This window comes from Neomonachus schauinslandi, chromosome 9, assembly GCF_002201575.2.
Source record: "Neomonachus schauinslandi chromosome 9, ASM220157v2, whole genome shotgun sequence".
Taxonomy (NCBI): Eukaryota; Metazoa; Chordata; class Mammalia; order Carnivora; family Phocidae; genus Neomonachus; species Neomonachus schauinslandi.
The window spans coordinates 93,073,690-93,088,158 of NC_058411.1; the positions used below are offsets into that span (position 1 = coordinate 93,073,690).

A 14,469-nucleotide genomic window follows, 5' to 3' on the forward strand; every position below is an offset into this window, starting at 1 on the left:
TTTACTGCAGGGTGACTGATCCATATTAAAGCATATACTAAAACAAAATGTCCTAACCTAACAAATCGAATAAGTCTGGTAAAGTTTTAGATTAGATGAAGCAGTATTAAATTTGAGGAAGTATTGTATGTTACATATTTAAAAGCAATGTGGTTTTAATGTTGCTTATATAATCCAGCAACTGAAAAGATGGAAGAAAATCTAAAACTGTTAAATTTATGTCTGCAGACTGGCATTCCTTGTTGTTAATTTTAAAGGAAAGTAAGAATCAGGAATATAAAATGATTTCAACAATGATTTTCTAAAATTAGATCAATTCAGATATTTTCAATCAGTAATTACATTTTCAATACACTCTTTCCAAAGTATTAGCATATCTACTTACAACCTAATAGCTTGACCGATAACAGCATAGTTTTTATACAACAATAAACAAATGGCATGCTTAGGTTTCATCATTTGTCCAAATCCAATTCCTATAGGTAAGATTCCATTTAGCACAGCTTGCAGGAGCACACCTTCGCTATCCACGAATGATGCCTTGGCTTACCTAGAAAGGAAACAGATTATCAGGTTATATCGTGAAATAAAGAAGAAAGAAAGAGGGAAGGAGGAAGAAAGTGAGAGAGGAATGGAAAAAGAGATGGAAGAATGAAAGGAAGAAAGGAATGAGAAAATAAATGAAGGAAGGACAGATTTACCTATAATTTCTATATCTCTATATCTCTTTTCTATCCTTTAAGATAATAAAAAATATTCTTATAAGCTAGGCTTCAGATAAATATATTTTAATTGCACACATTATTAATATAGGTTGTTTTTTCTTTTAATTGTCAACAAAGATGAAAGTTTTCAACAAGATGATTTGGGCCAAAAATTAATAAATTTCAAATTATCTCTGTTGCTCTCAGAGAAACCCACAACCGCAATTTTAGGATCAAAGGTTATAAATGTTAGTTGAAAAATGGTTTGAATTATAGAATCAAAAAAGCATTTATTTCTCAGACTATTGGATGGTTGTTAATGTAGGCTAAAAAGTATCACTTGATTTAAATTATTTTGACTAGGAAACATATTGGAGCACTGTGCCTTAGTAATCTATTTCTAAATACATTTATATTAATGACATGATCATGCATAGTAACTCCCACTCCTACTGGCAAAGACTCAAAAAGCTGGTTTTTTGTTTTATTTAAATATATATGTGTGTGTATAAGCCTAGAATTTTACGTTTTATTTATTTATTTTTTAATTAATTAATTTATTTTTTTAAAGATTTTATTTATTTATTTGAGACAGAGAGAATGAGAGAGACAGAGAGCACATGAGAGGGGGAGGGTCCGAGGGAGAAGCAGGCTCCCTGCCGAGCAGGGAGCCCGATGCGGGACTCGATCCCGGGACTCCAGGATCATGACCTGAGCCGAAGGCAGTCGCTTAACCAACTGAGCCACCCAGGCGCCCAAGAATTTTACGTTTTAAAAATTATTAGGTTGATGCTTACATTTTTCCATCTGGGCAACTTTTTAAGAATGTTGATATTGTTCAACACAACTAGAAGAAAGGGTTTATGTGTTTTTACTACAGAAATTGTTCTTACTCCTTCTAGAACATTTTTTTTAGCACTAACCCTAAGAAGTGTGTTCTCGATAGCTATGATTGATGGGCTGCTCACACATTCCACATTTTTTCTGCTTCATGCATCATCATCAGCCATCTCCAACACTCCAGTCCTGAATCTGTCCTACTTTCTGTTACCCGATTTTTGCTGTTGATTCATGAGCTAGAATAGTAAAAGGGAAAAAAAAAAAAAAACCCTTCGCCTTGGCTTTTCACAATGTAGTACATCCCCTGGAAACTGTGAGAAATCTAGTTTTGTTCATCAGATTCATGCAAATGCAATATTGATTGACAATGATGTATATAGATCTATACACATAACGTGCTATATAAAAACCACTAAAATGTTCTATTAATGGCAGAATGCATACTGATTATAAACTACATCAGATGTGTGAAAATGCTGATGTGAATGCCTTTTTTTTGCTACTTTCAAGCTCTCTCATCACTACTATTTTCAGCTGAAGCTATGTTTAAGTGCACTGTCCCTAGTGCACTAGGAAGTAAAATTCTTAATTTTCCAAGACAGGTGATAAAAGCTCAAGGTCTCTCATTAACACTTGGATAAAAATTGTGAATGTCACACTAAATTTTTTATCATCATGAGTGCAAAGATGGGGGACAAGGAACACTTTTTATGATATTCGGGAGAATAGGAATTGAGCTTTAATCATTATGCATGAAGCAGTTAACAAGAAGTTAACCAGCAAGAGACTGCACTAAACTATTTTTGTGATAGCATCTTTCAGATTCAGGAGTGATGAGGCTTTAAAGAGCCAAAGAAAGAAAGCCTAATGGCCCTAAAATCTGAAAAAAAGGGAGCTGTGAGTTCACAATGTTGTCTCGGTGCTTCTATTACTAGACGTCAAAGTTATTCCCACAGGTTTTGGGAATATATAAATGCCAGTGAAGAAGCAAGTAGACTTCACAGAGTGTAAGCCAGAAACTTCAATCTGGGATTCACCTGTGAGTCAAAACTCTTTGCTAATGAATTATTCCAGGGAAAAGACACTGCTGAGGGAGACCTTAACCTATCAGACAAGACCTCCAGGTTCACTAGCAGGGTCAGAGTAACAAGAATGCTCTGGTCTAAAGTTGCTTTGCCAACCTTAATGGACTGCAGGCACTCACCTGGGTATACAGCTTGAACCAAGAAAGAGATCACAATGGCATGAGGAATAGGTAGAGTGCTCTAGAGACCAGGTGAACAACCACTCTACCAGTCCTCTAAATTGTGACCTATATGCACATTCCGGCCCATTTACAAATGGGTCATCCTCGTCAATTCAGTGCTGGAGAAGCAGTTATGTCAATGAAAAATAAACAATCTGCAGATTGAGTTCAAAACCCTTTGCAATCAAAGATAATCAACACATAAAGTCAATCTTATTTTTTATATAAACTTCACATTTTGATTTTATTAATGACATTTTCAAATGTTGCATCAATGTTTAGAAAACTTTAACTTCCCCTTTAAAAAAGTAAACTATTATAGTTTTTCTGTGCTTCAATATCCCTTTGTTCTCTGCATATGGAAAGGAATTGGTATCAGCGATATGAAGCTCTAAAGGCAAAGGAGAATGATGTTCAGGGGATTTGCAAAGAAAAGATTTTATTTGGAAAGAACAATATATGAGGCAATATTCTTGAACTGTGCTTGGATGGGAAAATGATTTTTTGTTTTCATTTTCTATATGCCGTTTGAACAACTGGTTTGTTCATTAAAAATGATGTAATAAATATATTAGTCATTTAGAGTTGCATAGATAAAACCATGTAAGGTCAATAACCATTAAAGCTAGAAGACTGACCACATTCAACTTTGTAACGGGGGGATTTTGTGTGTACATGAAAATACTAAAAGGACTTTTAAGTGAATGGTAATATGCCAGGTGAAAATGGTAAGAACGATGCGTTCAGATTTAGATGCACTCCTGTCCATATAGGGAATAACGGATATACCAATGCAATTAGAAGCTCAGCTACTGAAGCACCTCTATTGGTCTGACGACACCTTCCCAAAGCTTCTCCCTTAAAACCCCCAAATTTGCCTTCTCTTCTAACGAAGGTGGTTAATGTGCTTTCCAAAGGAACCCCACTCATACCTGGTAAACAGAGGTAACTCAACCACGAAAGTAACATTTATAGTTTTGGAGCCTCTCCCTTTGAATAGCTTGTTATTTTTTTAGTTCATTTTTGGACACTGAGACGTGGACAGTCATATTTTCACGGTTCAAGAAAGTCCCTCTACGCCACCAATTTCACAACCTTCCTTCGGGTTCAGTTTTAAGAATTTTCCCTCTCAAATGCTCATACTTCAAGGAAATGCACTCTCTCATCAAAATCTTTCTTACTAAACAAGCACCTCTGTCAGAAGTGTCTTAATTTCTTATCACAGAATTTTATCCACACAAGGAGCAATAAATAATTCATGTCATTGCCTCTTTGTTGTGTGTCCCTGAACTGCACAGAGCTGGAAGGCTGACAGCTGTGTCAGGACAAGCACCAAAGATCTGACATGACAAGTGACTAACAAGTTTCTTTCAGTTCATAGTGAAAGAAGACAATGGCCCAAAGTGCAGAAAGAAATCCTGAAACAAAATAAAACTGCTTCTTTCTTTTTACCTAAGTGTTTGCTATGAGCTTATTTCCAACCCACAAGCCCTGGTCATTTTATAGGACTGCCCAGCCCCCTTTATTCCTCACACTCGCTTGGCCATTTACGCCTGGCCACGGATCAATATGAGCAATTCTTGGAGAAATACGATGTCTCCATGACAACCAAGCCACAAATTCTCAGTGGAAGGCAGGGAGACCAGTAGTGAACTCTCCAGAGGTTTCTAGGCCTATAAGGCAAGATGTCTTAAAATGCAGGAATGGACAGAGGAAAAAGCCAGAGTAATTCATTCTTTATTACCAGTTTAATGATGTCCGATGTACAGAACAGTACTCACTTTTTAAGTTAAGATTCTTTATCAGTACCTATCTTTTCTAATTAATCTTTGTTTTGATAATACCCTTTTGTTTATATCAATCAGATAAACTATGGAATATCTGAATTTTACTACAATTCCACTCATATTGAGGGATGCCTGAAATGTATTCTACTTTTGAGATGACATAAAGCCAATCTATTCTTGCCAAAAACAATGAACACTTAGGTGAAAACTTGACTCAGGGATTTAACTGCCTCAGGTTGATAGGAAACTGTTTATGAAGACAGTTTAAAAATCTAGTCAAAAGTAGGTAATTTTTGTCAAAACTAAAAGCAATTTTAAAACACTTTGATAGGCATTTAATGCTACCAGCACCTTCTCCCTTTTGGAGTGGGACCAACCTACATTTGTTTCTTAGATACTAGGGCAGGATGTGGCGTTCACGTTCTGATTAAAAATTTCTGTCAGCGAGGAAGATGCCATTTCTCAGTTCCATGGGATGCTAAAGCAGAAGTGTGGTTGAGAAGAGACATACGGCAGCAGTACATCTTTTGAGGAATCTTGGCGTAGTGGAGGGAACTGAAATACAATGCCATCGCCACTGGGCCTATTGGGGTTCCGAGATGACTTAGGGGACCTGACATAGATTGCAGGCTGCACCTTTCACTGAAAATTAAATCTCAGTAGCTCTCCTCAGGGAAGGATCAGGGGACTGTTTGCAGCTGCCCCCTGTCAACGAAGGCTACAAGATTTGGAAATCTCTTAACTAAGCTGACAGGCCACAGAGAGGATGAATCAAAAATCTGATACAAGGATCAGCACACAAAGATGCAAGAGGGTCGAGGGTACACAGCAGCCAGAGAAAACAGGAAAGGAAAGCGTTCATTGGGAGGAGACAGTTAACTCTTTCACTCATGGTAATAAGGAAACTTCTAGCACCTTATGGCTTTGTAGTGATCCGGACATGTCATTCAACTTTCACAGGATTTTTTTTTTCTCTTTTGATTAATTAGTTGTTATAAGACTAGGCATGTTTTGAAACAAGACAAAAACAGAAACAAAAATCTATGCTTAAGTGTTTCTGGCTCTATCCTTCTGCTACATTTCTGTCTATTCTCTCTACAAAGAAAACACAAACCTAAGTAACTTGGGACGTGGGTAAATTTTATGGCATGAGGAAGGGTTATCACTTTCTTTTGTTCTGCTTGTTCTCAATAGTTGACGTATCCATGAGTCCATTACTGTTATGCTAAAATCCTTTAGTCCCCGTTAGAGAGCTGTTTGTATTTAGAAAGGTGAATAGACTGTAATGATGGCAATCTGTGTCTAACTCTCCACTTCCGCTCAGTCCCATTATTTGAAATTTTTTTTTTTTTTTTTTAAAGATTTTATTTATTTATTCATGAGAGACAGAGAGAGAGAGGCAGAGGGAGAAGCAGGCTCCCAAGGAGCAGGGAACCCGATGTGGGACTCGATCCCAGGACCCTGGGATCATGACCTGAGCCGAAGGCAGACGCTTAACCATCTGAGCCACCCAGGCGCCCTATTTGAAATATTTAAAATGCTGCCATTTCTCCAGTTTTCAATCTCGGCCTCTATTAACCAGTTTAGCCTAAAATTGATGATAATGAACTAATAGTGTCAGCTTCCCTTCTCAGTCATAAAGCCTTTGTACTTCCTCCAACTGAATCCTTGATGAAAGAGGCAAAGGTAACAGCTCCACACTGTGACCCCTGGAGGTGACCATTAATTTGATAGCGCAGCTGCTAAGAGAAAACAGCATTACAATGTCCTCCCCGCCACCCCCTTCCAAGGATCCCAAAGCTGTGTCAAATTTATCATTTTATACTTGACTATTTTTAAATGGCTTTCACCTGGACTCTCAGACTCTTCCAAAACGCATCTGTCAGGCATGTCCTCAGTGTCTTGGAAGTTTGCCGAGTTTGAGTTGCTGTCATGCTTGACCGGACTGACTGGAGCTATTAAAAAGAGAGAGAGAGAGAAAAGAGAGAGAGAGCGATGAAAAAGTAGTAATAAACACCATTAAAACATTTCCTTTCAGTTCCACAGATATTTCCAGGGACGCACTATGTAAACACAAATAATAAATTGAAAAAAAATGTATCCTCTAAGTATGTATTGGAAGACATGTAATTAGTTGAAAAATCTATAGATGAGACTTTATCTTACAAGAAAAATAAGTTCATTGCATCAGCTTAAAAGCTACAAAGTAACAAAGTGATCCCTCCAAAGTAGAAATCATATTTTTAATGCATAAATCTAAAACAATATCGTCAATTAACAGCCATAGGACACAGACGACGAACATGGGGCTGGTCAGTTAAAAAGAGCAGCTCTGCATGGGTGCGGTGGTTCGTCTTGTCACACAAATCACAGCTGATGAACGCTTTCTATAAATTTTGTTTCTCCATCAAATGAGAAACTTCAAACACCAAAAAATAAATAAATAAATAAAAGCCCTATGTAAATAAAATTTAAAGTACAGAATAGTTGGCAAATGATTAATAAGTAGGGCCAATGTTTTGAATGGTGACTTCAGACAATCTGTCATCTTCTGAGTATGAATTATGAACAGAAACGGGAATGAGCACAGAAATCTAAAACTTCCTATAAACACATAACACCTCTAGCTCTGTTAGAGAAACAGACTCAAGTTTCCACATTTTTGCACAAGTTGTAATACTTGGTCTCAATTATCTCCATAAGTAGCATATTTCCATATTCTATTCATTCAAGGAATCACTTGTCGGGAAAAGTGGACATTGTCTTCACGAAAAAAAGTCAGTGAATAACAAAACAAAGCAAGACCACAATAATATAAATACGTCATACTTACTTGTCTGAAGCCAAACTACATAAATATGTATATTATTGACTACTGCTAATTTTATCTATTGCAAATTGCTGCAGTAAACACTACTACTGTCTCTTCAGGTCTTGATAGCACACACAACATATTATTTATAGGCCATAAATGCAAACAAGAAAATATATAAGCCATACATGAAATGATATGTTTGTTGGCCCAGGGGAGTAGGTCTGGCCGCTGTTCCTAAACCTCCACTAGGAAATGATGGAGCAAAGTCTGGAGGCTGTGTCACTTCACACACATACTCAGTAAGTGACACAAAGGAATGCCACCCAAGGTCCAAAGCAGCATGAGCAGAGCTCACGCCTCTCACATTCCTCATCTTATTTCCACGGAGTGTACATAGCATTGGTGATCATAACCTGAAGCCCACAATATACACACTTTGAAGGAGACTAGGAACATAATTTCGGTTCAAATATTCTCATAAGTTTCACCAATCCTCTCAGAACACAGGTAGTTCTCCTCTGTTCTGTGAAAGTGTGTGCATAGAGTTTGAATTCACTGCTCTGAAACCTTTTATCTGAGAACAAAACATGGGGCAAATGTATGAAATTCTGGCATTTAAATTTTCCAAAAAAAAAAAAAAAATGGAAGTAGGTGCCATCTCTGTTTTATGTACCTCTGTCTGCCTGGGCCATAGGAGGTATTCTTAAAAGACTTGTGGAATGAATGAGTGAACGAGTGAGTGAAGCAGACGGATCATGCTAGATGTCCTCCTGATCTGAGAGGGTATGTGCTTTGAATTATCTTCAACTAAATCCAATCAATGCTTGATTAGGCCCACTTGAGAGTACAAAGGGTGCCTATTTGTAAAATGGTGGTGCAGGTTAGTCTGTAATTTGGAGGAGAGACACATATAGCCTAAGTAGTTATTGGTGTAGCTGCCTTTAATTTAATTTTCCTCAGTTTAGATCATACTAACAGATTATTTTGGAATCCACTGATTTTTGTAACACGTTGAAGTGGATAATTAAATGCACCAAAGTTGCAGACACTGGTCAAGATTTACTGGACTGTTTTAATAATGTTTTTATTTCTATGTATCTTACTAATTTTCTGAAATATTTACATTGATACTTATCATAGGGAATGAATCATACAGCTGAATCTATTATTAACAGCCAGTGAGTTAACACCTGTGTTTATTTGGGCAAATGCATTGCACTTGTCCCATATACTGTTCTTTAAAACTCTCATCCACTCATTCATTTACTTATTCTTCCAGCAAGACTCTGTTCTAGATGTAGAGCCCTCAAGAAGGAAGAGAGCATGGTATTAAAACAACAAAGTAAATGCCTGTAACAATTTCCAGTGGCAAAAAAAGTGGTCCCAGCATGAACTGACATCCCACGCCTCTCAAGAAAGTCAGAAAGCTAGGTGTAGTTGTAGCTGCACGATCTTCATTAGACTCACACTAGTAGGTACCATGCAGCTCTTTTTGTATCTACCTCGGATTTTGGAGGATGTCATTTGTGGGGGGGTAGGAGAGTAGAAAGGGTTAGTCTTCAGATATTTTGCTTAATTACATTTTAACTTCCAAGTTTGAGAGGGTACAAGATTTCTCATTTTTACTGGCTAATTTATAGAGTACCTGGTTAAATTTACTAAAGAAGAAATACCTACCTTCTGTCAATTGGGACTAGCCCACATTAGAGAGGTTAATCATGGCCATTCCACTTTTTTTTTTTTTGATAAGCTAATCTTTGCTGTTGTTCTTTTGGGTGTTTTCTGTGATGTTTCATCATTAAACTCAGACAATAATGAATCATTTCAAAAAACAATGAAATCAACAAATACTGATCTAGTGTTTATTATGGGTAGAGGTCTGTGATGGACTATGCAAGGGGTAAAAAAATTAAAGGCACTTTTAATGTGCCCTCATACAACTTGTGATCTAGTTGAGGTACAATGAAAAGTAGTAGGAACACTAGGGACAATATTCCAAGAATGACATAGTTTTTAGGAATGCAGAAGTAATTCGCCTCTTGTAGGGGGATTGGGAAGTGAATTTTAAATTAGATCTCCTTGAAAAGCTCCCCTCCAAAGGGAGCTCATTCAAGGCAAAAGAAAAAAGGTGTGAACCCAGGCATGGTCAAAAAAATACATTAGCCTAGTGACACAAATGTATTTAACAGAATGTTGCTGCCTACTTTTGTATGCATTTTTAATGAATTCTCCTAACGTGTCTCTTTGAGCTTTTCCTAAATTGCTGTTGTGGCTAATTCTTATCACCTGTAGAAGTTAGCTATAGACAGGTTTTTCCTTGCCCTAAATAGTCAATAATTTGATCTTTACTGATGGTGGGCCCATTCATCACAGTAAGTTGTCCTTTCACTATACATATTGACTTTTATTTATCAATACCAAAGTCCATTTGTAGCTCATCACCAAAGTTCTTGGATAATTTCAGTAGTTTTTGAAGATGCATTTTAAAGCTTGGCAGAGAGAGAACTTCTGACATCAATATAGTGCAAATGATTGTTAGGTTCATCCTTAACTTAAAATCAACTGTTTATTTCATCTGTAATGGATTCTGAGATAGTCCACATTTGGGGGATGAGGAGCAAAAAAAGACAAACTCTTTTTGACAGTTCTACCACCGAAAGAGGTAAAGCTATTCCATTTACTCATCACACACCTTAAAATATTCACAACTGAAGGGCCAGTGTTCTAAGTATCTTTGTAATATCTTTAATAGCTAAATAGAAAAGTCCATGTACTTTGTATGGATGTGTTCGACTATGATGTGTGTAACTATGACTGTAATTCTATATCCTAAAGAAATGAATAGTTCAACGGCAGAAGAAACCCAGAGGACTGTATGACAAAGACACTATAGAAAGACCTACTATAGGGCAATGTGATAACAGGGTCATCAGTGGTTACGCTCCTTCATCTCTGTCTATTCTCTAATTTGGTTTCAGTTAACCTCTAAAAATTCCCACCTTCCCTTTGTCATCATTTGTAGAAAGATGGTATTAGTTTTTAAAGGTGGCTAGGCTTAGGCAACAAACAATTCCAAGAACTATTCCCCCTGGCCCCAAGAAGAGAATGACCACTGAAAAATGTCCATTCACCTCCACAAACAGCAGCTAGTCCTTCCAAGTAAGCCAGTTCTGTAGACTAAATAGAGCCCTTCCTTGTTAAAGATCCATGTCATTTACAGTGTAAATAAAATCTGCACTACAAATAATGTTTTCAATACAATGACTTATGAATGATTTAAAAATAGATCCCATCCATCACATGTTTGGACTTTTTGGAAGTATTGGGGATATTTATAGAAAACCATTAATAAAAAGATATAACAGTTTGAAATATTGGTCTGAATAGGATAAACCACTGTAGTAGCAGATAAAACTCAGACAAAAATCTTAATCACATCTTATTCAAGGGCATAAAGGAAGGTACAGGTTGCAGAAGTCAGGGAAGACTAAAAGCTGGCTCAGATTTGTGGAATGAGCAGTGGAGAAGAAGTTAAACACCTGAGTTCAAATCTACTAGCTCAATACTGTGCCAAGAGTTGATGACTTTCTCACTTGATCATTTAGGTCTCTTTTCAATCTTAAGGCATCACTATGAATCAGCTAAAAAAACAAACAAACAAACAAAAAAACCCAAAACAAAAAACTTTCTACAGGCTTAGAAGAAAGAAAAACTACATTAAATTCAAGAAGTAAATACTAATGCAATACTCACAGATCACCAAAGACTCAAAGACTGCAATATATTTTAAATTAGAGGGAGACAAGTCAGTGAAAAGACTTGAAGTGATAACACCAAATTTGTAAATAAAGAGGATGTCATTTGAATAGACCCCAAATTCACTTTACAAAGTGGTTCTCTCAGGACAGATGTCTTATCAGGAAAACATATCTAGCTAAAGAACTATGTACTTATTACCCCTACTTGAAGAGTATCTGCTGAGATAATCAGGTGATAGGACCTCTTGATTATATTTGAATAGCAATAGCTGCATCCTGCATCAGGCTTCAGGCTGACTTTGTGTCAGTGTGGACTGGAAACTAGGGGAAAAAAAATCATATAAAGATGCCCAGAATTAAATAAAATATCTAGTGCTTCTTTATAACTAAGTAATAACTGTTTTATGGACAAGTTCAGCAAGACGAGTTAGCATTAGACAATGCATTTTTTTGCTGTCTTTCTGCATTTGTAATCTGACATTGAATACTATTTTCTGGATGACATTTTCTAGTATAATTATTTGAAAGATGACATTTTCAACTGGTCAAGAAATGAATTTTCCAAAACGTTGTGAAGGGTAACTTTTATTTTGGTATCCTTACTAGATGTATAGAATTAAAGTTGTTGTTTTATTTAAATAGTTTTGGGATATATGTATATTACACACACACACACACACACACAGAGGATCAAATTGTTGACTATTTAGTCTCAGGGGAAAAAAAAATCTGTCTATTGCTAATTTCTACAGGTGAAACACATGGCTGGACCAGCCAATTAATTTGGAGGAAGGAAAATGTGAGTGATAAAAAGATAATTAATGAATCTTTTAATTTTTTATAAAGATTTATTTATTTTTTAAAAGATTTATTTATTTATTCTAGAGAGAGAGAGTACAGGGGGAGGGGCAGAGAGAGAATCTTAAGCAGGCTCCATGCCCAGCACAGTGCCTGACGTGGGGCTCGATCCCATGACCCTGAGATCATGACCTGAGCCGAAACCAACAGTCAGGGGCTTAACCGACTGAGCCACCCAGGTGCCCCTTAATGAATCTTTTTAAACAATGCTTTATTTCCTCTCAGATATAGAAATTCCCCTGTCATCCGGGATGTTTGAGCAATGGGCTGTTTTGGTCAGGCTGATAAACAAGTGAGCACATCTCTAACCCAATGTGAGGCACAGGGCATGTACTCAGAGTACTTATGAAATGACTGAGTGAAATAGCTAGTAAGCATTCCTAAAAATTAAAAAAAAATGATTAATTTCACTTGTAGCTTAAGGGGAAAAATCTTAAGGTGAGGCCTAGAGTTTACAGCTCAAACATACCCAAACAACCCCACCACCTATTGTTAATGTTAACAGAAAGTCTGCCTAAAGAAGGAGGCCCTATCTGCTTTATTTTTGAATGAAAAATAAAATTCCTCATTGTTTCGCACCCAAATATATGTATTAAATGGAACAAAAATAACTATCAACAATTTCATTAAGAGATGAACTTCTGAGTTCCCGGGGAGAAATATGTTATACTGGACAAAAGCTCAATTAATAGGACCCAGAATATCTGTTCTTTTTAATTCCACCTCTGGTCTTAATAGTGTGACTTCATGACCTTGAGCACACGTCATTTCACTCTCCTGGACTCAGGTCATTTTATTAATAAAATTAGAGAGTTGGACTGGACAAATTCCTTGACATCTTCTGGCTCTGAGACTCAAATATTCCTCCAGATAAAAATCCAAGTCCAACCAACCACCTGGTATATCACTGAACAGGGTCGCAAGATAGTAAGTGGCCACTACACTAGCCTTGGAAATAGTGAGGATTTCTGAAGCTCTTTGTGAATTAAGTAAGATCGGTACTACCCCAGGAGTGGCAATGTCCAGTCTGACTGAGGGACAGAGAACATCAGGGCAGCTTCAGAGGGATACTTGGGTAGCTGCGCCCCCAGTGTGAGGCAGCCCTACGGAAAATGACCAAGAAAGGACCGAGGCTATAGCATGGCCACTCCTGAGAACAAGCTGACTCCTTGGCATAGAAAAGCACCTGTCAGATGTTTACCGACGGTGCAAAACACATCTTTAAAACAAAATATTTTAAAAAATAAGTTGTATCTCATCCTTCTTAGAATCATATTTATGCAATTTATTTCTTTAAACAACCCCTCTCTTCATTAATCAGCTTGGCAAATATGAACTTCGGTGCGAGATAAATCATCCCAAACTAAATTAACTGGGTCCACGTAACAACTGCAAGAAGTACAGATGCAGTGGACGAGCCCTGGCCTGGATGTTAGACGGTCTGGGTAAGGTTCGGCTTCACATGCACTAGACTCCTCTGAGGAGTGGCTCCATCTTGGCCTTGGGGCCGTAGATGAGGTTCTCGAGTATTATTTGCCAAATAAATGCAGAGGTGTGGTGTTCCTGTGGAACTGTATTTTCCTCAAGTCAAATCTCTTAAAGGGCAACTATTTCTATTCCTTTTTTTTTTTTAAAGGTTTTATTTATTTGACAGAGAGAGAGAGAGCACAAGTAGGCAGAACAGCAGGGAGAGGGAGAGGAAGAAGCAAGCTCTCCACTGAGCAGGGAGCCTGCTTCTCCCTCTGACCCTCCCCCCTCTCGTGCTCTCTCTCTCAAATAAATAAATAAAATCTTTAAAAAAAAAAAAGAAAGAAACTGGTCAAATCAGCAAGCTCAATCCCAGCTTTCTATATTAAACCAGAGAGATAATTATTCAAGACAAAGAGATTCAGGAACATCTTATCTGAAAGGACTCTGTCATCACTAAAAGGAAGTATAGGAGATGGATGAGTTCTGAGAATGTATAGAAATTAACTCTCACACTCTTCATGCCATTTAGGTTCTGCAAAAGTCATTTGGCTTTTCTCATAAGGACCAAATCCTATGGTAAATACACAAATGCATTAATTTTACTGTTCAGAAGTTCAAGAAGTTGAAAGCAGGAATAGATTTCAAAGACAAAAATAAATATATCCCTACGTATTGGTAAATTGAAGAACAGTCAATAAAGGGAGAATTCTAAGAGGAAATTTAGAGTAGACTTCGCAGCTTGCATTTGAAAATTTAGAAGGTCAGGAAAACAAAAGAGACCCTTCAATCAAAAGAGCATCAGGCTAGCATCTGAGACTAGAGATAAAAGTGATTTATATATGAACTTAAGATAAGGATTCCCAGCATGGGGCAATTTAAACCACAGCAAAGTCTACAGTTATCCATAAGGAAAAAGAGCAAAAACATTTTCCTCCTGAATCAGTGGGAGGAGAAACTGTCAAAGGGCCCGACCATTGGAATTCATAAGAGC

At 37.2% G+C, this 14,469-nt stretch overlaps 1 protein-coding gene across 1 annotated transcript in view; it reads right to left on the minus strand.

The window, feature by feature from the left end:
- Window positions 1-464: 464 nt before the first annotated feature.
- The window catches only part of WDR72 (WD repeat domain 72), a 200,670-nt gene continuing 186,665 nt past the window's right edge, over window positions 465-14,469 (minus strand). Inside the window, exons 18-19 of the mRNA XM_021693991.2 lie at window positions 6,428-6,532; window positions 465-550 (exon numbers count right to left, since the gene is read on the minus strand). Of these exons, the coding sequence (XP_021549666.1) occupies window positions 495-550; window positions 6,428-6,532 (161 nt within the window). The 3' untranslated portion in view covers window positions 465-494. The remainder of the gene's footprint in view (window positions 551-6,427; window positions 6,533-14,469) is intronic.